The sequence below is a fragment of the Hoplias malabaricus genome, chromosome 3 (genome assembly GCF_029633855.1).
Source record: "Hoplias malabaricus isolate fHopMal1 chromosome 3, fHopMal1.hap1, whole genome shotgun sequence".
Taxonomy (NCBI): Eukaryota; Metazoa; Chordata; class Actinopteri; order Characiformes; family Erythrinidae; genus Hoplias; species Hoplias malabaricus.
The window spans coordinates 56,720,764-56,747,362 of record NC_089802.1 but is presented as its reverse complement, the minus strand read 5'-3'; the positions used below and the strand labels follow the sequence as shown (position 1 = coordinate 56,747,362).

The window sequence follows — 26,599 nt, the reverse complement described above, 5'->3', positions numbered from 1 at the left end:
TTGTACCAGATCTGGACGTGTGTGCAAACCGGTCATAAGACTAGACCTTTAGTCTCTGTCATTCACTGTATGGCCTTTGGACAGTGGGGAAGGGAGCAAGGATGTGAAAGAGGAATCAAATAACTTATTTTTTTTTGTGAATAATAGTGAAGCATTGATGCCTGTTCTGTGATGCGTTTTGAGTTTTGTGTCAACAAAAGTTGAAAGTGATATTGTGTTTGTTGCAAGAGAACTTTATTTTGCTGATTACAGCGATATATATATATATATATATCTTTCATATGGTAGCAAAACATGTTACATAGTCCACGTTTAAACAATAACCTGGTGGAAATGAGTTTTTGTTAATTAATGGGAATTTGCTACTGATAGGTTGCATTAAAAAAAAAAAAAAAAAGGGGGAGATGTCATATATTAGTTTGAGTAAGTGTACTGTGAACTGCTGTTGTGTACCACACTTCACGACACTGTATTGTTTTACGGCATGCACGAAAAGCGGGAACTTGCTGTTGCTGTGTTTTACCTGCTGCCTCGCTATCCTGTTGTGAGTTGTCAAGCCGAATAAAGTTACATTATCAAGTAAACCATTGCCCGTCCATTCTACATTTCCAGTATAATTAGGCGACCATTTCCATCACTGATTTTATGTCCAGAAACTGTACAAAATGTACTTTGAGGCTTAAATTTCTCTTGACCAAAATATACACATTGTTGTGACTGGTCAATCTTCTGATCATAAGAATGACAAAGCTGACACTTTTTCTCCTGTTATCCCCTAGGAAAAGTGTCTCCAAACTTAACATTCACTATGCATTGTAAATGTTTTGGAAAGATACATTTCTTGTTTCATTTCATTTATTCTCTGGTCTCTTTAGGTTAATTTCATCATCTTCATTAATGTAATCAGAATACTGGTGCAGAAACTGAAGTCTCCTGGAGTCAGTGGCAATGACACCAGTCACTTCACGTAAGAGCCTAAACTCTTCAGTCTAAGCAGAAACACAGACACTTATTTGGTTGTTTATTTATTAATTCATTTATTTTATGTATTTATTTCACAACTAAACACATTGTAATGTATAAGATGTTTTATATTTATGACCAATATGTTGATTGTAACCACTGTGTGTGTGTGTGTGTGTGTGTGTGTGTAGGAGGTTGGCTAAGTCCACTCTCTTCCTGATCCCACTGTTTGGAATGCATTACATGGTGTTTGCCTTCTTGCCGGAGAACACAGGGGAATATGCTCGACTTTCCATTGAGCTTGGACTGGGCTCTTTTCAGGTTAGATCTCACTGCCCTCTAGTGACCACACAAAATACTACACTTGAACACTTAATAAAATGGCTAATGTGTGTAGATAAATGGATGAGTAATTTTATTTTGTTGAAGGAACGTTATTTGAATATCGTTTTATTGATAGGAAAATTTGCAGCTTACAATATTGTAATTGAGTGGGTGATATAAGCTTTATATTTTCATTAAACGCTTTTTTGTGTTACAGTGTCTCATACAGAGTGAAATAATGATGCATGACATAGTGATCAATTCAGTGTTTTAATTGTTTTTCCTCCTTATTTAGGGCTTTGTTGTGGCTCTTTTATACTGTTTCCTCAATGGAGAGGTAATATATATAATATATATATAATATATATATATATATATATAATATAATATATAAAAAAATACTGCTAATTTGCAGTTTGTACCTACAGTTGTAAAATGGCAATGTTACAAGATTGTGTGTGCGTGGTTTTCAGGTGCAGGCAGAGCTAAAGAAGAGGTTTTGGAAGTGGCAAATGCAGGGCTATCTGAGCTACAGTAAAAGAAGACGAACCCTGTTCACAGAGAGCAGCACTGTCACTCAGATTTCTGTTCTAGAAAAGTCCAGCCCAAAGGAGCAGCCTTCCAACGAACTGCAGAACAGTGTTTCATTATTTTAAAACTACACACTTCAAAACAACCATTAAGCCCTCTTCCTCTCAGAGGCTTACTGATCCCAATAATAGTTTTGAATCCAAAAGTGAAATTAGTGTGCCACATTAATGCTATTCATTCTACAGTTTCATTATCAGCCAGTGTTTTAATATCTCCTACTCTCACAAACATTTAATCCAATATTCATGCAGAAGCAGAGACTAGTTTTATTTGAGAGGGCTCGAAAGTGCACAAGCTTCACAGTTTCATTGTGTTGTACTTAGTGAAACATCTCCCATTGAGTGTGTATTCATGCCCATTACAACAAATAGATTTTTGTTTCATGTTCAGGGCAATTTTAATAGACAGGTTTTAAAACTTGTTCTAGACTGTACAAAACCCTTTATAGTTCAGTACTTGTTTTAATGTCTGTCTGAAAACCTGGCTTGTGAAGTTGTAATGTAACTTCTAAAGGAAACCTTAAATTAGAACAGCAGTTTCACAGGAGCTGATGCTCATAAGATGTTTACGTGTTTTCTGCTTTCGTGATACTGCACCTCTCTCTAGACATTTGTGTACTTTATTTTTGGCAAAACAGGTTACTTAGTCGCTTTTCTTATTTTCTGTGTTTTGAGTGGATTCCCTTATTGAGAATTCTTTACTGAGTCCAGAATATCTTTTTTTCATTTTTTCCAAGCATTACATGATAGTTAATGCATACAACTGCAAAGAAATATGCCAAAGTCCAGTTTTGGTGAGCTATTTTACACCGTTCATTGATTTGTTCTGCTTTTCTGATTTCTTTACATATCCTCACTGCTTTGTTAAATTCAGCAATTCACTATTTATCATTGTAATGCTCTGTTTGTGAAATTACGGCTTATACACTCGTAAGATTTTATTATTATTATTATTATTATTACTATTTATAAACTTGCTTTTGGTTTCAACCTCATGCCTGTTTTACATAAATGCCTTACTGAGCTCTATTTGTAAAATACAAGTACAAATCCATGAAATAATTTTAAATGCCATTGATTCCTTTGGAATTTAGTTGCTATCCAAAAACATGTATCTCCAAAACATTAATTCACAGAAAAGGGGATGGTTGTTGTTATCTTTCGTTCTGAGTAGTTTCTTTTAATCCAATATGTTAAGCATTTCTATGTGTCTATTAGTTATGGCATTTTCACAGGAAAACTGCTGCTCTGTTTAAATGGTGTAGAAAAATAAAAACATGAAAAAGGGAGATACATGTTTTTGTGTATTGTTTTGACTGAAACACTTTGAACAGTTAATTCTCTGTAAAATGACTTTTTTGTGATCTGTAAGTAATTGCAGCATATTGCACAGTGCACTGGCCTTGTGTGCACACTTGCAAAATAGAGATGCACCACAGGGGCGCCAAAGTTTGTTTTCTTGGGTAACGGTATTTTCCAACAGTTTTTATTCATTTAAACATAACTTTACTTTACTTAACTAAGATGACATCATTTTTAAAATATATGATACATTTCTATTTATTTATTTCTATAATTTCTAATATTCAGTAAAGAGACACATTTATCGATCTGTTTAAATAAAAGTTGAAAAAAAAAAAGAAAATGTTTGTCACTTTGGAATGAATATTTCTGCTTTGAAAATGTCTTACTCAAGAATGCTTTTCAGTGTACGTATCTGGAGCACTAGACTGTAAAGACATTTGTTTAATAGAATATAGCTTTTTGCTTTCAAAATATTGTTGAAAATGCATTTGTAAATAAGACTGTGTTTTAATTGTAAGTATAGATTGGTATTGTGGCCATGTCTATATTTTTACTTTGTGTTCATCTGTGATTGACTTAGCATTGATCTATCAGTTAGGGTTTTTAATGCCAGTGGGTGTGTGGTTTATGGAATTAGTGATCAACAATATAAGTCAGCAATTTTTGTGCTCTAATCGACACACATTAGGAGTTAGTGTTTGCATATATGAATTCCATGTTTTCATGTAATATTAGCCTAACACTTTTAGTTTTTTTTTTTATGCCTTTGTTTTAACTTAAGGTGTTATATATTTTTGTAAACAGCTTATAATGAACAAGTGATGTGAAATAACAAAAATGTGGTTTTATGCCATGAATAAAAAACTATAAAATTATCATATAAATTAGTGTGCAAATTTCAGAAATCACCCTTCCTTTATTTAATTCTCAGTCAAAAAGATCATGTCAAAAATCACAGAACTTGCTTTCACATTTGAGAGGCAGGAGATAATAAAGCACCCTGAAAACAAATCCACACATTTCTGTCCATTCTTCCACAGTAAGAAGACAGACAGGTCGCAGGTGTGTCACTGTTTCTGAGAAAAGGAAAATGTCAAATCAAACAAAGAAATGGATGTTTTTATTAGAACAATTGATGGGCAACCCCAGTGTCCAGACCTCAAGATCTTAGAATAGGGTTGGAACTAATGGGATGTGAGAAGCTGAAAAACCAAGCAGCTTCTAAGTCTGAGGTTTGGATAAATATCTTTGTAGCTTTTTAATAAATGCCAGTGTCAAAATAAATACATAAATATTAATAATAATAGTAAACATTACACTTTACAACCAGTGTAGTTAATACGGTCTTAATGCTACTTATAATGGACATTTTAATTAGAAATTAAATAAAGGAAGTGTGGTCTCTGACTTTTGCAAATTCAGCCATATTTGTCCTGTTTGCTTTGTATATAAAGTACTGGGAACTTCACAGGTTGTCAAAATATTTTCAAATGACTTATGTTGTAATGCTGAGCTTAGTACTTTTATCACCAACCTGCCTTAATGTAATGCATAACCAAGGGTTTCCTGTTCCTTCTTGTGTTATCTTTATTAATGTGTAAAATACATGGCCGTATTGTGTACTTATCAATACAGATGTATTCCTGCAGATTATTATAAAGAGGGATAAGTGCCAAATGCAGTGATGCATTGGTGTTCTAGTCTTGATCTTCATCTAACAGTGTGGTGTGTTGACACACATGCTCTCTTCTGTACTTATGTTGGTATTATAAACTGTTATATATATTAGCAACAAAGTGACTTAATAATGAATTGTAAATCAAATCATTTTAATCTCCTAGGGTCTTTTCATCCAATTATGTGTGATTTGGTTATTTTTCAATGGTCTTTTGTTTTCAAACAAAACATCTATGGTACTTATATTGATTTCAGAGACATTTAATGCAGTTCAAAGGTAATACTTTGTAATATACAAAAATGTCCATACAGCTAAACAAAAAGACACTTTATAACAGCAGTGAAGATAAAAGAGAAAAAAGTAATGTTGTCCAAAGAGCAGCATGAAAAAGATTAGCAGTGGGCTTTCCTCATGTTGACACATTCAGAAATATTTGCATTCAAAAATAAAAATTGTCCAGCTTCAAAATTAATGTCCTAGCTTATTCAGGCTCTTTCATCCCAAGTTCAAGAGTGGAACATTTGCACATTTTACACTTTTTTTTAAATTTTTTTTACCAATGCTGTCCTCGTGTTCACTTAAAACAGACAAAAATGACCTGTTATCATTTTGCCACTGTACAATGTTGTACTATTCTGATCATTTTCATCTCTTTTTCAGGTTTCCACTGACAACTACAGAAAATGGTTTAATGTGATTCCCATCTCCCTTCACTGAGGTAATATGACATTTGATAATTCGTCTAAAATGATCCCATACAATACATATGATGGATCAGTTATTGATGAATTTGAGCTGAGCTAAGTAAACCTTGAATCATTAATGCACCCTTACTAAGTGTTAAAGAAGTCTGGGTGCAGAGACACCCTGAAGACAAACACCACAGGCTACTGCTTACTTTAGGGTTAACTATTTAAGTGAGCTCTAAATTAAAGGGAAATTCCAAATTTTTCAGATTTTCAGAAAAATAAAATGGTGACAATAAAAAAAAAGGTAATTCTGACTGATATGACATGATGCTCCACTTTTGTCCTCACTGGGTCAAAATTATTCACAGGAGTGGTGATAGGAACAAAATATCCAAAGAGTTTAGTGCTCATAATTAGCTGTAAAACTACAATTCCTTTCAACACCTGTAAAGATAACTGAGTAAACTTTCTCTACAAAGCACCTCAAACCCTGCAAAAATGTTGACATCTCATTAATTGATTTATGCAGAAATATTAGAAGAACTGAAGGTTCCTTTTAGTAATTTTGGGGACATAAAAGACAGTGATATTTGGGAACATTAAATATATCAGTCACACAAAAGTAGGTTTTTAGAGCTAAACATTATGAGAACAAATTAATACCCTTATGGGGACGTTCACAGTTGTAATCAAAAACACTTCTTATAAAATTCGGATATAAAATTCCTTCTTTCCTAGCTCTGCAGTCTGTTTGTATGCTGGAACTCAGTTTAATGTGTTTATGAAGCCCCAGTGTTTGTAAATGATTAAACAATGTAAATAAATAAAGACTCGTTCCTCTCTCTCTCTCTCTCTGCTCATGGCAGAGGCATCTGGGGATTTTTTAGACAATGGAGAGAACTCCAGACATTGAAAAGCTCTATTCCTGCCTCATAGGTGAGTAATAGTGACTAATTTTTGCTGTTTTGGATCACTTAAGGTGGTAATGTCTCCAAATTTGTGAGAAGGCTAACATAGCTTTACCAAAAGTGCTACAAAACTAAACAACTTGAGTTAAAAGACGTTCCCTTTAAGGAACATTTCACTAGATTTCAACAAATAACTTTCAAAACTTTTCTTATAGGTATTTGAATTTGGCAGGTGTGAAGGGCATTTCAACTTTATAATGCAACTTTCAGTGTAATTTTTCTAAGGTTATAAATCAATGCTTAGAAGCAGCATTTAAGAACCTTTATTATGAAAAAGTGCACTGATGTCTGAGTGACTTCATAGAATGTCTGATCGTTCTTTCCGTGTTGGATTGTATTGTGACAGCTGTGTTTTCAGCAGACACACATTTCATAACATTATCATGGGTAGCTAGCTATATGTTCAGTTTGCAGTGGAAACCACCAAACTACAGAATACACATGCATCAGCTTTAAGAAGATTATAGGCATCACTACTGCAGTCTGTACATATTTAACAACACTACCACCAAGAAGATCAGAAAATATTCAAATAAGTACCCACGTTAAACAAATAAGAGATAATGCTGCAGTAGTGTAAAACTTAGTATTGCACTTAATAGATGCAACATCAGCACAATTCATAACTATTAAATGGGCCACAACACTTTTTTATACATTTACGCTATAACTAATTCCCTAGAACATCAAGTTCTTTCTATGTATCAGTTGAACAATATTGTTATATTGACATTAAGAAGATACAGTTACTCATGACACAGTTTTGCATCAAACAGAATGTCAGAGCCACAGCTAGTGAGATTTCCATGACAACAGATATCCCATTGTTAGCAAAGGTGAAAATGTAGTCAAAGTGCTGAATTACAAAATAGCTGTCAAAATTTGTACATCAGTAAATTATAATGGCTCGTAAAATATAGCTACATGTAAATAAATAAACGAGTTGTCTCAACAGAGTCTAGAGGTGTTCCAATCCTGTACAACACAAGCTTTCACTAGTGCAATGAATATCTCAATTAATAAAATCAGGCCTTAAAGCACAACACAATAAATCCCTATAGATTGGATCTTTATGGATAATTTTCAATATAATCAATGTAGAACAAAAAATGTATATATTTTATGACTATTATTTTGAATTTTGTACTGCGACAGGAGGATACTAAAATGTAAGTTATTCAGAGGGAACAATAAGCAATATACTAAAACAAGACTTGTATACAGTACGTTAATTTACATAAAAATAAATAGTAACCATATCAAAAACACAATCTTCATTATTTCATATTGAATTAATAGTACCCTTTAATTATCAAACCTAATTTTTTACTTTCATTTTGCAAGTTCTCTTTGTAAAACAAGGCAATAACCAGGGATGTTTAAAAAAATCTGTAATCCTTTAAGCAGAAATATTAAAGGTTATGCAGCCATGGAAAATAAAGGAATGAATATGAGTGAGTGCTTTTAAATCTAGAAAATTAAAAACTACTCATGCTAAATTAATGTTTAATATTCAACATCACATTCCAAAAATGTAGCATTCTTATTTGGAAATATTCATATCAAAGCCATGTACAAGCAAGTGCATGCACATTTTATACATTTGCAAAGGAAATCTCTAAAGAGGCTGAGGGTCTAATTGAAGGCTTAAAAAAAATTGTGTGAATTCTGTGAAGGCCTCTTGGCTCAAAAATATGGATATAGTGACGGCCAATCAAAGCACTTCCACAGAGCGAGGGGCTTTCATGCATTTGCAGTTTACTTTACAGTTTTTGTTATCTTCATCTTGTGCAAAAAGGCACTTTAAATATACCATAAACTTTTAAGGACCCACATTAGATGATATCTGAAATATATACATCATATATTTGCACAGCAGTATGGCAATGCCAGTAGTGTAGGGTGAAATAATCAAATATCCATCTTTGAAATAGTAAAAGTAAGCTGTTTGTTATGTATTTTATCAATAAATAGTTTATGTAAATATTTCATGAATATATTACTGTGATATGATTATAAAATTATCAGGCAAACCAAATTTTACAACAAATGGCTATCAAATTAAGTTTTTTTAATATGGCACTCAGAATTACATGTATAAATATAGACAATTTTCAAAAGGATTCTAAATGTATCATGATTCTACTCAAAGCAATTGAGATTAAAATATGATTTGTAAACCATAAAATGAGATCTACAAAAATTACTCCAAAGCACTGAAAAGTTAATCGAATTGAAGTAATTGACAAACTGAGAACAATTCATGCAGACAATAATACTAAGTTAAACTCATAATACAGAGCCATGACTCATTTTGCTTGTTAATTGATTTAGTGACATTATCTGTACTAACGGCTGTTTAAAAAACTAGACACTCAGTCACTTAGAAAAACACCACAAGTCATCCACTCCCAAAAAAAAAGCAACTATCTTAAGGTATTCAAATATGGTCGTCATTTGCAAATGGTAGCTTGTTTTTTTCTTCATCCCTCAGGATATGAGGTCATAGTTTCACTTAGTTTGTTCAGAGAACATCAGAGGTCCCATACTTTCTGATGTATTCATCAAATCATACACATTCACAGTTCAATAAAAAGGTCAAACTTCACTTTAAAGACTAAAAGTTTTCAAGGTGCTTTTCCCTAAAAGATGAAGCTCTTGGCAGTGTCCACTGTCTGCTTTAAAAATAATTTAAAACACAGTGCCTAAACTGCATCAGTACCAACAAAAGGTACGTGTTTTGTGAAATCTCCCAGGCATAAGGTTTTTGCATTTTTACGCTTATTCCTGTCTGATATCTATCACTGATACTGAGCAACATGATGTGGGTGGGGAAAACAGAGATCAAGTCTAACTTTCATGTACTACTTATCAGAATAGCATGGAATTCATAAATGAAAGACCATTCCAACTTCTGGTGTATGGAGAAAGACAGGGACAACATATTGGCCTTTAGTCTCTCTATTTAACCCCATATATTTATACGGAGTCAGATGAGGGCCTAGATCCATTTCACTTGGAATACTCCTGCCTCTTAGTACTGAATGGTGATGGTATATACAAGGAAACGTCAGTGATTTTATCCCTGTTCATAGCCCTCACTTTGGTGGACAAAAGCATTCATAATGAATGGAGTGGACTGTTCACCTTTAAAATGTAGAATTGCTGAACATGACTATTAGATTTTATTGGCTGTACAGATTCAATATGATGTGATACTCAAGCCGTGTTCATTCGATTTCCTGTGCTGAAAGACAGAGGGATGTGCAAGCTCCAGGAACATGTGGTCAACATTGCTGTGGTTAAAAGCACTTGAGGTGCAGAATGGACTGATGAAAGGCGTCCAGGGCAGATTGGGCCATACACAATCCGAGTTGTACAAGGATGAAAATGACTTTGATGTGGAGTTGGACTATCATAGTAGTAGGTCTGAAGAGGATACTCCTGTGTGTGTGTGTCTGTGTGTGTGTGTGTGTGTGTGTGTGAGAGAGAGAGAGAGAGAGAGAGAGAGAGAGAACCAGTATGAGTATGCCAGGCGCTCATGTGGCTGGAGTCTCAGCCTGCAGACTTGACATGCGGATCTGGGAGCTGCTCTTGCTCAGAATGGACAGCTGTGTGCCTCCGTTGATGCCGCTACTGGCCAAGGATGGGTGTCTGTGTTTCAGGTCCACTGCGAAGTAGCGGTTCACCGTCCAGCTTCGCCATTTTCTCTTAATCTCAGATTGAACCTTCAGGGAGAAACTCAACAATGTTACTCATTAGGTCTAATCATGGAAATTAAAGAAGCAATGGACTTATTTCTTTTTATTGCTGAATTGCTGTCTAGTGAAAGGTCTACTCATATAGCTTCATAAGGTCATATTAAGAATCAGAATAGAGCTGCAGAATTATGGCCTGATGGGGTACACAAACACTACATCAAAAGTTTTAAAATGCTCCTTCTAACACAAAAATATCAACAAAATGCATTTCAGGTATTATTTTTATTGTATTAACACGGAATATTATCAGGTTCCCATAAGTATCATTTGTTAGCTTCCTTTATTGTTTGCTGGTGTGCTTGGCCTCACTGAACTTAAAGGTTGCAGTTTCTGGAAGGCTTGTGTTGATTTTAAGTAACACTTTATTCATTTGAGTGAAGGAAAGCATACAGATTATATGGGGGATTGTAAAATTCGAACACAATTGCAACATAAAGCCTGTCTGAAGCTGGTCTACACTGTGGGGATTAGACTATAACTGTCTATTACAGCACTGAGTGGCTTAGACTTTATCACTGGGCACAAGGCAGGAACACACCCTGAAGGGGGTGCCGGTCCTTCACAGGGCAACACACACTCACACCTAAGGACACTTTTGAGTCACCAATCCACCTACCAACATGTGTTTTTGGACCATGGGAGAAAACCGGAGCACTTGGAGTAAACGCACGCGGACACGGGGAAAACACACCAAACTCCTCACAGACAGTCACCTGGAGCGGGACTTGAACCCACAACCTCCAGGTCCCTGGAGCTGTGTGACTGCGACACTACCTGCTGCACCACCATGTTAAGATTATATAACTTATTTAATTTAGGATTGCAAGATTCATTTAGCTTTTCCCTTTTTTAAGTTCAAGTAGTGCTGCTCATGGTCTTGGGAAACAATCATCTGTGTTCCTACCTTTAGGACAAACATAGGACGATGCTTATTTAAGACCGCCATATAATGCAATGGGAGGAATGTTGATGAATTTAACAATGTAGAAGCACATTTTTGCCTCACAGATGTACTTTTCATTTATTCATTCATTCATTGTCTTTAATTGCTTATCTAGTTCAGGGTCACGGTGGTTCCAGAGCTTACCCAGAATCACTGGGCGCAACGTGGAAACACACCCTGGAAGGGACAGCAGGCCTTCGAAGGGTGACACACACTCATAAATTCACTCCCACACACACCTATGGACACTTTTGATTTGCCAATCCACCTACAAACGTGTGTTATTTTGGACTGTGTGAGGAAACCCGTGCGGACGAGGGGAGAACACACCAAATTCCTACAGATGTACTTGTGAGAGATTATAAGGTATCAGCTTTTTAAAATTTCAAGTGAACAAATTGTAAAAATGTTACTTAAATAAATGTAGTTAAGATGTGTGTGTAAATGTGTACTGTATATATTTTGAAAGTATCAAATAAGCTTTACTGTAAAATGTTTAAAATGCAACAACATAAATGTTTTTGTGAATTGGAACTGGGGATGTACTTACCTCTCCATTTAGAAAGCAGTAAAGAACAGCAACCACAAAGCCCTGACAAGACAAAACACTACTTAGAAAACAATTGTTTTTGCATTCCTAAGAAATACAGATATCTTACCACATCACCGTTATTAGCCATCAACAATCTTATAAATTATTTGCAAAGCTATTGGAATATGATACAAGCTTTAGAAAATAGATTTAGGGTTCATTACACAAATGTTTCTGAATCACTAAGCAAGCAATTTGGCTTAGGTCTACCCAAACATAGCAGGTGGAGGTTAAATACCTGGAAAGAGCCCAGACCCAGTTCAAACACGAGCCTCTCTCTCTTACTGACGTCCTCTGGGGTGAAGGCAAACACAGTGTAGTGGATTCCAAACAGAGGGATGAGCAGAAGCGTGGAGCGAGCCAGGCGCCTGTCAATTAAAAAATATCACACAGTATTATACCGTAAAACATTAAATAGGGCAAAGCTGATATAATGTTTTTCAGGTTTGAATGGATGTAAAATGTTGATTTTGATTTATAAACTAAAAGTTTGGCTTTGTATTGGCTCATTCAAAAGATTTGTGTTAAAGAAACACAAAAAGCCTGCATATCCAAAATGATTTAAAGGGGTTTTTTTTTAGGTTGAATTAATGAGACATTCTTCACAATCTACACTACTGACTGTAAATGTTCTAAGTACATGTACAAGCAAGTATGAAAATCCATATCATACAGGTAAATGCTGGACTCGTTTCCTCCGATATCTGGAGACTGCAGCTTCTGGACAAGGATTATAATGATGCCAATGAAGAGAACAAAGTTGATCTGAAATCAGAAAAATAGAGAAATGGAATATATAATAAATTTTAATTCTGTTATGAAACTAAATTGAAAAAATAAACTGTCTCAACATACCATAATAGAAGCTAGGACAGGTCCCTTTATCACCCACCAGATGGCAGCATTGTCATTAATGTCCCAACATCTGTAACAGTTTATTAACACAAACACTACATTTGCACAATGGCAAAATAAAGAGCTGCTGTTACTAGGTAATAGTAATATTTTCATTGCTGAACATTGTCATTTACACATTTTGTCTTCTGTAAAGTTACCAATTAAAAAATGGTTTTGTTCTGACTGCAACAAAATTTATTTTTTACAAATTCTACCATATCAACCTTTGTATGACCTTACCCAATGTTATCAAAATTGACTCGAAGAACAGCCCATGCTGTCACACACACTGTAGGGGTTCCTGAATGAAAAATTAGTAATATTTATTATGTTTATTTTTTCTGTGGTTTGCAAATAATTTTAACTAGATAAAATCCACCAGTCATTAATACTGTTTTTATCTCAAATAACAAAATATGAAAAATTTTTGAACTAATAAAAATATTAATTTATGCTGCATTTAGCTGTTTTTGTTACTGTGTCTTTAAGAATGATATATGTAAAAGAGCACTGTTCTTATTGGCTGGCCTGTATTGTGCTTAATACAAAAACAAATTAGGAACTGATACACTCAGTATGATTGGGTAGAGCTAAACTGGGCTAGGCTGATTTGGTGGATATATGTAAATACACTGGGGCAGTGTGACATTACAAAAAACATTTTTACAACTGTGTTTACAAACAGAGAGTGTATAGGCCAGGGAATGAACAGTGCTTTTACACATTTTGAATATTACATACTTCAGTTAATAAAAGAAGTGTAGCTTTATTTGATATGGGTGACAATAAGATACTGATAAAATGGCAGCAGCTCACATCCAATCACTTTCTGAAACTGTCTAAATTTGTGATTTTTGTGTTACATACAGTTGTTCAGTACTAACAGGAATCAATAAATGCTCAGAATCACATGATGTCATTTATGACAAAGATTTATCGTATTGTATCATGAGCCTGCTGCGAGTGTGTCTCACCCCAGCCGATGATGGTGTACCAGTAGAAATATCTCCTCTCAGGGAAAAATGTCTCCACCAACAGGGTGAAAAGATACAGGCCCTCAATGAATAGCCAGAAGTAGTTGGACAGAACACAGTAGTGAAAAAATACCATCACTGCCTTACACTCCACCTGCAGCAACAAAACAAATACTAGAACACACAGAGTTTCTCAACTTTTATATATAGAAAGTTAGAATCTGAATTGTAAAAGAGGAAGAGCAGTGGTATCTTAGAGCATTTCAAAATCAGAGCTATCCTGAACTGGATAAGCGTTTACAGAGAGGATTTTAACCTAAATAAGTAAGTTACAATCCTGAAATTATAGTTTTCAAGTATGTATTATCTGAATTTTTGCAGAACACATCTTCAGGGCAAAAAATCTCAACAACTAAGTGATACTGTCTAAACTAAAAATGCAATGATGTGGAAATCATCTAAGCCCTATATTTAAATGAAAATAGTAGAAAGACATCATTTTAAATGTTTAAATTGATTTATTTTCTTGTGTTTTTTTTAAATATTTGCCCATGTTGGATTTGATGTTTAACATTTGGATTTCATTTTAACACACATTTTTATTAATGAGCTATAAACATAGCACAAAAAGTAAGGAAATTTGTGTTTGGTGATTATTTCTATGTTGTAACAATGTTTCTTGGCAAAAAATGGTATACGGTTGGAAAGCCTGTTAATTAATTTGTAAGGAACATACATTGGTGGGATGAGCAGTAGAGCTGAGTATGTGGGTTGTGCCCATGAAAAATTTGCCACATCTTCTCTGTCAATGCTAAACAGCTTATTTTGTGTGATGGTGTGGGGTGGCATCTCCCTCACTGGAAAAACAAGGCTTGTCATCATTGGAGGCAATCTAAATGCAGAGAGATAAATTCTGCAACCAGTGGCAATCCCATATCTCCACAATCTGAGACCGAACTCTATCCTCCAAGACGACAATGCTTGTCAGAGACTACCTCCAGAATTTGGGAGTGGAGAGGATGAAACAACCCTCCAGCAGCCCTGACCTCAACCCCATTGAACACTTGTTGGATCAGCCTGGGCGTGCTGTTCATGCCCACGTGACCAACACAACCATGTTGGCTGACTTGCAACAAATGCTGGCTGAAGAATGGGATGCCATCTCACAGCAGTGAGTGACCAGGCTGGTGACCAGCATGAGGAGGAGATGCCAGGCTGTTGTGGCTGCGTATGGTTATTCCACATGCTACTGAGGCTCCTGTGTGTTAAGTGAATAAATTGTTAAATTACCAATATGTCTTGTTTTTTGAACTTCGGTCATCCTATCCACCAAACGAGTCAATGGCAGAATAGACCATTTTTCATGAGGGGCAACCCAAATAATAATTTCTACTGCTCATACCACAAATAACGAGAGAGAGAGAGAGACTCACAATGTGTTTAAAGCAGTGGCTGCTGTCCTCCTCTGCATACAGAACTCCATCTTTGATGAAGACAGAGATAGCCCTCAGGATAAAAGACACAAACAGATTCATATGGATGAAGTTCCTGGTGCAGTGGAGCTTCCTGTGGAGAGATAAAAAGAGGGGGATAAATTGAGGAAATGCTGAACAGATCTAAACACTGAGATCAATTCAATTTTGTTAATTTTATACATTTTAGGGGGTTGTTTGGTTTTTTAACAAGCGTATGCAGAGTAAGCTTACAGAGGTTTCTAGCATCAAGAAACTCTAAGGACACTGTACTGATTTCTCACCTGAACCAGCAGAGAATGACCATGGCAGTGGTCAGAGACACCAGAGAGGTGCTGTAGCCCACTGTGTACAGAGCCTTCACCGAATCAAAATATATGCCCTGAAGAGCAGAGGATACAAACACATGACTTTGACCTTAGGTGCATAAAAATAGACAATAATTTTCTTAAAATTGTAAAAAAAAAAAATAAATAAATAATTTTTCTAATTTCTTATGTTTTTAAAAAATGAAAGCCATACAAATTTATGGCATCAGTTTAAAAATCTGTACATATTGTAATGTATTCGCTTAGAAATGGATGGAATGAATATGTCACAAAGTTTTTTTTTTATATTTCAACATCATTGTGATATATCAAAGAACTTTTTCAGATTATATTGCAAATATATAATTAGTTCTAAAAATACAATTTCAGGAAATGCAGGGAAATTTTGTAAAATGCAATAAAACAGGTAATTCTCTTGAACATTTATTCACCTGACAAAAGTACAAAGTACAAGTCAAGCACACAATCCTTGTCTATAAGCCACACTATTGATGCCCAGAAACATTATGCTGAAATAACCATGGGTTTCCCAGGAATATGTCTCTCTAATACGTAATGATTGCATGATCCTATTCATCTCTGGCAATTGACTTTTGACTCAAAAACTAATTTATCTAAACAAAGCATGTGCTTCCTATGCCTTTTGATGCATTTGTGATGAGCTTGGGCCCAGAAAGCTTGAAAGCATTTCTGCATACAATTGATATGTGGCTTTCACATGGTGTAATATCATGTCCTCAAATAGCAGCACACCATGTTAATTGACATGTTTCCCAACACGCTCCCAAGCCCATGTAACTATTTTTAATCACAACAGTATGACAGTTCCTCATGATTTGTCATATGAGGGACTAGAGTTTGTTGCATATTCAGAAGTAGTTTACAGCCTTGCACCATATGGACAGGATTTCCTGAAATTTTTAATCATGTTATGTGCTATAGTTGGTGAAACACTCAAATCCTTGGCAATACTGCCCTGCAAAATATTTTATTTAAACAGTTTGACAACTCCCACATGCTGTTTCTGATAAATTGTTGAACTACAACCTATCTTTGCTTGCAAAGGCATAGCCTGTTTGAGACACCAGTTTTACAACCTATCATGATATGTGGAATGTTTCAAAATGATGTAACTTAAATCAAATAAGCAATCTGGGTCAGTGAAAACATTTAAAGTCATGTTTTTGTGCTTTTGTCAGTTAAAGAAAGTTTTTAATAGAGGAATTTACAATTTTTAGAAAGCTGAGCCATGTACACGTCCATGAATTTCACGTCACACTGAACCATGTACACATCAGAATTTGGAGCTTGAGCTTTCAGTGTATTCTTGTGCTTTCTATCACTATACAAAAGATAACATGCTGCAAACATAATGCTGCATATATTGTTGGATGCACGTTGGATACAAGTATATATATGTATGTAAGTAATATATATGTAAGTATATAAATGTAATATGTAAGTATATATATGTATGTATGCCATGGATACTATGAAGGACACTTAATACTGTAATACTTACCGAACTGTTCCGGCTGTCGTCAAATGGACAAACGTCCACATAATGGGGGAATATCTCGGACCAGCCCTCCTCAGTGCAGTTTCGACTCACCTTTGCAAAGTCTGAAAAATACACAGCCAGTTATCTCATCTGGCACAGTTTCAACCAAGGCAAACACACCAGAAGCTGGTAGGACAATTTTTTTTTAATTTTTGCTGAAATGTGTCCCTAAAGGCAGTATTTTTCATTGAAATACCAGTGTAATTTTTTTATTCGTAGATTTCCTTCTTTAATACTTTTATTATTTGAAGGGCCAAAGTTTTAAACCACCAGTAAAATGTTATAACTAAATATAGTTAAACTTAAGTTCAGCTGGTACAACCATGGATTACTGTGTGAATTTCAGGATTGTAGTGGGATAAATAGTGAGTCAAATTTTTTTAAATCTGAAAAAAAAAAAAAGATTGGCAGCTATCACTCACCATCAAATTCCTCACTCATGAACTCAAACATTTCTGGGCAGGGCATCCACACCTCATCACCTATTTTTGCTGGCTGCCAACAAGTTAGATTATCCCACATCCAAGGACACACTGTTAAAACAGATAAAAATAAAACATAACATCACTCCTAAATACATCTAAATGTGACTTCTGACACATTGAACTGAAGGAATTCAAAAGAAAGATGTTCTGATAATTTAGACCTCTATTTGTTCTATTGTGTCATTTATAAAACATTGTCTGAACCTATAGCAGTTCATAGCTGCACACACACCTTTCTAAACCAGTTAAAATGGGTATTTATGACACCTGAGAGTTGAATAACCCAGTTTGAGTTATATTTAGTGGCACGGCTTGACAGACTTTCTTTACTTTATAGAAGAAATGTGGGTAAGTGACAAGCTACAGAAATAGTCCTCCATCTGGTAGTCTTTTGAAAAAAGTCTTTATAATGGGTTCATGATCTGTGTTTAAAACATATTTAGGCTTCTGACAGAGCACATGACAATATTAGCAGCCTTTTATTTTACCTGCAGAAAGCTCCTGCAAAAAAAAGATCTCAGTGTAATTGATGAGATATTTAAAAATTCCTCAGCACTCACTCTCAGCTGAGACACACAGTCAAACAAGGATTAAATATCACTTCATGTGGGAGTAGGTCACAGCCCACTTTTCATTTACTGAGTCTACTTAATCCTATATGAAAAATTTCTTTTTGTAAATGCTCATTAGCACATAGTAAAAAAAGCCTACACAGAGTACATGTCAGATAAAAAATGCATTATTCACTGTTAGAGTTCAAGCTCAGTGAGCTCATCACATCTTTTTTTAAGGTACTACGTTTATTTATGTTCTCAGAGTAGTAGTTATTTTAAATTTTTATAATATCAAAGCAAATATCTAAACCGTCAACAGTTTGTAGACAGGTTAGATCTTTGCTGTAATATTTAAAATGATTAAAATCAACACAAAACACACACACACACACACACAAGCATTTTATCCAGAACAGTTTACTGCTTAATATAAACTCATAAATCATCATAAGTATCTACACTCACACACGCTTCAAGAAACAATCCAACATAAAACAACGTCAACCAGGCATTCACCCCATGGTGGTCCATGTCTGAAAAGCATCATATATTATCAGTGATTTTATCTTCTATATATTACCCACTCATACTTCACCACACATCCACTGCTTTCTGTTCCCCTCGCAGCTCACCGACTATTCATCGCATGAACATCTATTTTAAACCACCAGCTTCCTACAGTTTCCCTAGAAGCATTCTTGACATGTACTGCATCCAGCAGCAAGCTGGCTCTTAGAAATGCTGTTTTAATATCAGATTAATGTGCTATTTAGACAAAGCTATTAATGGTTTGCAGAACTGCCCATTCAACATCCAGTGCACTAGAACTTAACTGACAATGAAACATGTCAATCTAGAGCTGTCATAACTGCTTTTCATATACGGAAACACATTTAACAGTGTCAGGGAACTGTCAGACACTCTTACACTGTTTGTCACTTAACCAACATTTTCATTTCTTCCATAGGGACAAAGAGTGTAATGATACACAATGCAAATCCCATCACTCCAGAAAACATATTTTGTCTGTGCTGGGCAACTTTACACTACTCTAGCCCACGCTTCATATTGAGCTTGATGACCTTAGACTCATGTGCGGTTGATCCAGAATATCAGATTCCATTTTCTAAACAAATATTATTTGCTCAAAATTTAATTCAAAATGGTTAACTGTCATATATTTTATATTTATTTCATTTGATGCAACATATTTAAAGCATTTTTTGTGCTATGTTTAATCAGTATGTCTTATAGCTTATGAAAATTACAAATGCAGTATTTTAAATTATTAGAATATTTCATAAAAATAAAAACAAAGAAAACACAGAAATAACCTTTTAACAAGTATGTTCATTTACACACTTAGTACTAGGTTGGAGCATCTTTACCACAATTTACTGCATCAGTGTGGTGTGGCATGAAGGCAATCGGCTTGTGGCACTGCTGAGGTGATACTGAAACCCAGGTTGCTTGGCAGTGGCCTTCAGGTTGCCTGCATTGCTGAGTCGTTTGATTCTCATCTTCTGCTTAATAACAATCCTTTGCTTCTCTATGGCGTTCATTCCTGAAGATTTGGCTGCCCAATCAAGCACAGTAATATCGTGGTCAGAAAGCAACTTGATATTTGTTTGGGCACTGTAGGCAGGTGATGTATTCTGCTGGAAAAGCAACTCAGCATATCTATAAAGCTTGTCAGTAGATGGAAGCATGAAGTGCTCTAAAATCTGGTAGACGGCTGTCACTCTGGACTTCAGACACTTTGGATTCTGTGCCTCTCCACTCTCCAAATGAAATGCAAATATTATTTCCAGATGAAAACAGGACTTTTGACCACTGAGCAACCTTTCTGTTCTCCTTGTCCCAGGTAAGAGCTTCTGACATCTCTGAGGCTTGATATTTGGACTGCACACACAGTTGTAGCCCCTTTCTTGGACAGGTGGCTCCTGATGCACTGACACCAGCCTCAGGCCATTGCATGTTAAACTGTCCTAAGTTCTTGAATTGACTTCCCTTGACAATCCCCTCAAAGCTGTGGTCTACTGGATTTCTCATTTTAATGAACCATAAGACATACTGATCAAAAGTAAAACAAAAAAAGGTTTTAAATATGTCACTTCATGTCTAACATAAAACACATGACAGTTCATATTTTGAATGAACAAAAATAACATTTTTCACTACATAAATATTTTTGAGACATGCATCTATAAGGGCATTTTTTATTTAAATTATAATAAATGTTTAACCTCTAATAATCTTCTATATATTTATATTCCTTGTTTCATCATACAACTGAAATTTCACCTCTGCAAAGCTAAGTAAAAGGTTGCACACCACCTTGCCATATCACTGCCAGGCATTCTGTGTAAGGTTTGCTGCTTTATGCCATCTGGGAAACAATCTATGTTTCTGACCAAATGTTCATGTAGTAACAGCTTCACTACCTTTATGCTGAGGGAAAAGGCCCAGATGGTAAAGGACCCGTTTTATAAATAGACACAACAAAGCCAAGAAAACCATTTTATAAATAGAGACAACAAAGCAAGGCAGAAAATGTGCTGTCCATATGACAGCTGAGTCCCATGGTGGACATGAGGACATTTGAGTGACATGCTCTTCCCAGAAACCATTGGAACATTTAGTGAGTCCCAAATGATATTATCTTTGATTAGGATTTCACAAATCCTGCCTTCTCTCTGGAAATCTGTGTTAATTATTCGTGTAGATAAGACACAGATGTTCTAAGAGCCACAAAGCCCAATTGTACTTCTTTGAATTTCCAGAATCTCCCAGAGATGCCTTTTATTTCAACTGATTGCACTCTGAATGCAGCTATCTTGCATTATTTTCTGAGATAATGACTGACCAAATTGTGTAATTCACTTCGGTTGGGAAAACTCTTATGCAATCATACAGTAGTCATGTTCACTCTGAGAGCAATGCCATCCAACTATTATTATACAAACCAATCTCTTTGAGGGGATATTTTTCCGATCATCAGTGGTTTATTATCAGCAGTAGTCTTGACTAGGTCATTATTTCCAAGTCTCACACTAAGGGTGAATCCCATTTCATCCCTCAGCCCTACCCCTCTGTTCTGCCTAGGGGTATAGGTGTTTCAATTCTTGTTTGGAAAGAGGGATAGGGCAAAGGGGGCTATATATCACTTGAAACACACATGGACACACACATGGACAAACAAAGCGATACGAATACCATTTGAACCAGCGGCAAGGTGATAGCGCTAGTGACCAAAGAAAGCCACATATGTCAGTATTTTCTCCTTTAAAAACTATGATAACCATTGTATTATCTTAATTTAAAGTAGTTTCAATGTATTATGTCCCTTTTCATTATACCAAGCATTAAACACAGCTAATATTTTGCCGATGTCTCAGAATTTCCGGTTTCACCTTAAATGGAAAAGCAATTACATTCTAGCGACTGTGTCTACTGCAAAATTTAATGTGGAACTGAAGACACCAAATAAATACAAAAATGTCCCACAAAAGTGATTTATAATTAACACACCCATTTCCCAGTTTATGGCATCACTCAAATGCAGCATTAGGAGTGGGTTATAATATATTCTTGTAGAATGCTTTTGAAAGTATATGATGCCTTTAATTTAAATAGGTTAAGTCCCAGCTCTGATATATCTGCAGACTGGCTGCAGTGTGCAACTGAAGGACTGCTTTTTGTGTTCTGATGATGTATTGCGCCCTTGATGGGTCGTCCCATTTGATAGGGGATGATTTTAAAGACTACGCCTTATAACTCAGTTCCAAGAGTCAAGATCACACTCGAAATCAAGGGGCAGGGGTAAAGGTAAGGTATTTATTTTAAAGCCTCGTTTCTGGAAGAAACTTCTAAAAGTCAAATTCTGAAGAACTGCAGCTATTTAGTGGCTTGCATCCTCAGAGACGGAGAATGTAGATATTAGTATATAATACAAATTGTAACAATTTATGCAAAGATTTGGACCACTATGGATGAACAATATTTTCACAATTTTTCTAAGTGTAAATTAGTCCTATATAAAAAAAAATACACTTTAATTGTATCTTTGTACCCCACTGGAGAGCAAAATATAATACACAGCAAAAGTGATCAGACTTTAGCAGTCATTCTCCTCTCCATACCCCAACACCCCGCCCCCACACACAACAGCACACACATATTTTACCGTATTCTGGGCCACGGCCATCCAGTTCCATCCTCTCCATGCATTTCTCTTTCTCTATTTGAATGACACAGTCTGGGTTCATGCACAATACCTGAAAGATACACAGAATGTTATGGTCATTATCAGAGAAGTACACAACCCTAATCAACCCTTTCTATTTAAATTATATTTTAAAAGAAATGTTTTCGCATTCATTGTATTTGAGTGTACAGACTTAACCAAAGTGATGGAAGATTTGGAGGCTTTTTTTAGTAAGTTTATTTTGTTTATTAAATGTTGAAACTAATAAAAACTATGCTGGCAAAAAAAGAAGAAGAAATTTCTTGATATTCATGTCAAATAAGCTTTTGTGTGGCACCCAGGCTGTGTAGTATTTGTTGCCAGTGCCTCTGACACTAGGGTCTACACCAGCTCTGAATGAACCTTCACCTCCTTTCATTAATCTGATGCACACACAAAGCTAGAAATGGCCACAGCACTGCAGTTGCCTTGACAATGGCATCAAGAACCTGCTGAGATGCTGAATACGTATTTGTTAGTTACATAAGAGGCAGCACTTACAAGCTCTCTGAACTGTCTAATCCTTTTGTGGTCCTTTCCATTTGGTTTTGGACACCCTCTATGGTGGAGTGACATAGTCATACCATAGTATTGTCAGTTGGGATCACTCTGTATGAATATCATCATATGCCAACTAAAACCTCATATCTCCAAAATGGTAATTTACTAGGAGAAGCAACATTTATAACATATAATGAAGTTAATGTGGACACACTTATTGAGTACAGATGTATTAGGTGTACAAATATGTTTTAAGCACAAAATTAAAATTAAAATTCTAACATTCTGCAGCTTTTTATCCTCATATAATAACGTTAAAATGGCAATTATCATCAATAACCATAAAAACATGCTATGTCCACAATGGCTAACATCAAAATCACCATCTTTAAGTTTTATAAACCAAAACTTACACATACGTTTGGACACAATATTATCCCCAAGAACAGAACTAATAGATGCACATGCTTTTGCAGCACTTTTTCTTTGATATAACTAATAACAAATGTAGTGATAAATAAATTCTTCTTGCTTGCCATTTTCTACTTTTCTATTTAATTTTCAGTTGTTTTTATTTAATAAAATTTAATAAAATTCTACTATGCAACAGTTACCATAGAATGACTGACATGGACATAGAAAGAATTACAATTATACATTACACAAAAAAACACAGCAATACTTACAAGTATACATAATAAACCTCTGAGCTCATATTAATTCAATTACAACCATGTAGGTGACTATTCATTACATCATAAAACCACAAATTCCATTGATTGCTTTCATTTTGAATATTTAGACAATCTGAATAAATATTTCATTACATATTTCATTAACTGTTCAAATTAGATATTGTAAATACATTTTAACAATTTTAAACAATACAAACAGAGAGAGAGAGAGAGAGAGAGAGAGAGAGAGAGAGAGAGAGAGAAAGAGTTTGATATAGCAAATGTCTGGAGGTCTGGAGAAAATGGTATATAAAAAAAAAAACTATGGTATTTAGAGACAGAGATAGCAAACAGACACAAATATGCACAAATGCACGTGCACACACACACAAACACACACACACACACGCAGGCACACACACACACACACACACACTCACTCAGAGTCACAAACAAATTCTAGTAATTAGCATTCATGTTGCTAAGCAGCAGGTAGTTTTGTAGAGACAGAGAATGAGAGGGCGTTGCAGTGGGGTATATTTCCCCTGAATCACAGCTTATCTCAGATTAATGTCTACACATCATTACAAGAGGCAGGCAAGCGCTATAACCTTCTTTCTTTCTGTCTCTCTCTCACACTCACTCAACAAGATGCAAGAAGTCTTCAGTCCTAAAACCCACACAGCAAAATAACCAAAATTATACTGAAAGCTGCACTCTTAAGAGTAAATGTATAATTTGGTACATTTTTCCCAGGAGACAAAGCAGTGGTTGTCCTAAAATTAATTAGGAGAGAAAGCATGGTACAAAAAGGAGGAAGAATAAAGAAGAGAAGTGGGTTGCCAAATCTAAACATAATGTTTGACTTTACTGAGACATTTACTAAAATTCAAGGAGATAAGCATGCCCAAGGCTTTTTACCTCAGGATAAATATGTGAGCTAAAATGAAAGTTTACCCCACAATTACACTGTTGTAGATAAATATAGATAAAAGAATACTCTATGGTCCTTTTATGGTCCTTGAAATCCAGTAGCAGTAGTTCCCATATTCCAGTAAACTGATGGAAAGCATCTTTTGCAGGAATATCAATAAGTGATAGCCTACACAGAAACCTGACACCAAAAGCTCACCATAAAAGTCTAATATAAATGCTCTAAGACATATCTATTGCAGTACTGTGCCCTCATAAATGTCCACGTTATACATTCCCATAAACCAGAACACCTGAGAACCTACCACAGTCAGCTGCCTTTGGTGACTCTTATTCACTTCTTTTTCATGTTGTTCTTATTAGAAAGAACACCAGTTACAAGCATAATTTGAAAACTCTAGCTTCTACAGAGACTCCAGATCTTTACATTGTGTGAACATGCCATGATGAATGGACCAATACAAATTTTCCAGCTCCCATCCAGACAACGTCTTTTTCTGATAAGGCCTTGTTTATTTCAGAAAGGCTAGGCCAGTTCACATTCCTCATGGAATACAAAAACATGCAGAGAGTGCAGAGCTAAACTATTCCAGACCTGTCACTCACTGAAAAACAACTGCTGAATTATGAAACAAAAGCTTTTTTTCTCAAGCTGTTGAGAATCTGAAATACTATAATAGTTTCACATTAAAATGTTGTCTTTGTACTATTTTAAAATTAATTTTAATTATTTGCCTATTATTGCATTTTTTTTTTTACATTTTGCACAGCATTCCAATTTTTTTGGGGTGGAGTTTGTGCATCTTTAGAAAGTTCCTGCACTGTTTGACATACTTTTATCAAACAAATTGAACAAATATATGGTTAAATAAAGACCGCAAGATGGCTGCTACTATTTGTCAAGCTTTTGTTTTGTTTTGTGACTTTCCTGTTCTGGCTTTGTGTCTTTTCTGAGTGTCTGTCATGTGCTCCTTTAACACATGGCTCTGTTGTTTTTGTCTCCTCAACTGTCTCCGCCTTAATCCTGTCTTTGTCCCCCCTTGTCATTAATGTTCCCACCTATGCTTCCTTTGTGGTCCAGCCCTCTTGTTATGTTCCCAGGTGTTCCTTGTCTATGGTCCAGTGTATATATAGTCATTTGGATTTAGTGTTCTTTTGTCTGGTCTTGTATGTGTTTGTGAGGGTTTGCGTCTTCCCACATCAGTTTATATTTCTTTCTGTATGCTTCTGTCCAGTGTCCATTTTTCAAATCTCAAATAAATTTTGGTTTATCAGTGACATATCAAATTTGTGGATTTTTTTTAATTAAATAAAAGGTTTTAATTGGTTTAGAAACAAATAAACAGCTAATATGATAATACTTTATGATGCTCCTGGTTGAAACAAATTTAGCATGAACGAACGAATGAATGATCAGATGCTTAACTGCAGTTTATCTTAATTATGATTTTCTTTTGATTACGGTTTATATGATTTGTCCTTTACACAATTCCCTGTATTTACCTTGAAATGATAATGAAAATTGATAATACTGGAAACTGACTGTGGCTGAAGATTTCTCCCTGGTTTTTTGTTTGTGCTAATATATGGCAAGCCATTTTAAAATTAAATAGCTTTTGTCTGACTATTTTAAATAAATGAGGTTTGACTAGTTACAATTACATTTTGATTAATCAGAACGACAATTTTAGATATCTGTATTTAAAGTGTGATTTGTAGGAACATTAATTTAATATATCTACAATTATATTTTCACTAGTCAATACGTCTTTTAAGTTATCTCTAATGATGCCAGCAAATTTGCCATCTGATGAGTCATAAATCCTGAATTAGTATTAAAAATATCTCAAATTCAAATTCGACTAGTCAAAACAACATTTTCAGATATCTGAATTCTAGTCATTGCCTGCATTAGTCACCCCATGTGCTGCCACAGTTGCCAGGTGTGTTAATTTTAACTGACTTTGGGTTTAATTTCCTGTAAAGTCACTTACAAATATTACTTGCAGGTTGCTTTTTCCCCGGTTTCCTCCCACAGTCCAAAAACACACGTTGGTAGGTAGATTGTCAACTCAAAAGTGTCCATAGGTTTAAATGTGTGAGTGTGTGTCACCCTGCAAATGAGTGGCGCCCCTTCCAGGGTTTGATCCTGCCTTGCGC

At 35.2% G+C, this 26,599-nt stretch overlaps 2 protein-coding genes across 3 annotated transcripts in view; one reads left to right on the top strand and one right to left on the bottom strand.

Moving 5' to 3' along the window:
• Nucleotides 1–7,635, top strand: part of ghrhrb (growth hormone releasing hormone receptor b) — a 63,339-nt gene extending 55,704 nt beyond the window's left edge. Inside the window, exons 10-13 of the mRNA XM_066665975.1 lie at nt 876–967; nt 1,155–1,284; nt 1,583–1,624; nt 1,761–7,635. Coding sequence (XP_066522072.1) covers nt 876–967; nt 1,155–1,284; nt 1,583–1,624; nt 1,761–1,943 — 447 coding nt within the window. The 3' untranslated portion in view covers nt 1,944–7,635. The remainder of the gene's footprint in view (nt 1–875; nt 968–1,154; nt 1,285–1,582; nt 1,625–1,760) is intronic.
• Nucleotides 7,636–7,747: 112 nt separating this feature from the next.
• The window catches only part of adcyap1r1b (adenylate cyclase activating polypeptide 1b (pituitary) receptor type I), a 34,655-nt gene continuing 15,803 nt past the window's right edge, over nt 7,748–26,599 (bottom strand). Inside the window, exons 3-14 of one of the 2 annotated variants that reach the window (XM_066663264.1) lie at nt 22,272–22,362; nt 17,469–17,579; nt 17,008–17,108; nt 15,441–15,538; nt 15,118–15,250; nt 13,685–13,838; nt 12,951–13,011; nt 12,669–12,738; nt 12,487–12,578; nt 12,052–12,181; nt 11,772–11,813; nt 7,748–10,245 (exon numbers count right to left, since the gene is read on the bottom strand). In XM_066663264.1, coding sequence (XP_066519361.1) covers nt 10,057–10,245; nt 11,772–11,813; nt 12,052–12,181; nt 12,487–12,578; nt 12,669–12,738; nt 12,951–13,011; nt 13,685–13,838; nt 15,118–15,250; nt 15,441–15,538; nt 17,008–17,108; nt 17,469–17,579; nt 22,272–22,362 — 1,272 coding nt within the window. In that variant the 3' untranslated portion in view covers nt 7,748–10,056. The remainder of the gene's footprint in view (nt 10,246–11,771; nt 11,814–12,051; nt 12,182–12,486; nt 12,579–12,668; nt 12,739–12,950; nt 13,012–13,684; nt 13,839–15,117; nt 15,251–15,440; nt 15,539–17,007; nt 17,109–17,468; nt 17,580–22,271; nt 22,363–26,599) is intronic. The other variant, XM_066663265.1, reaches the window with a different exon arrangement.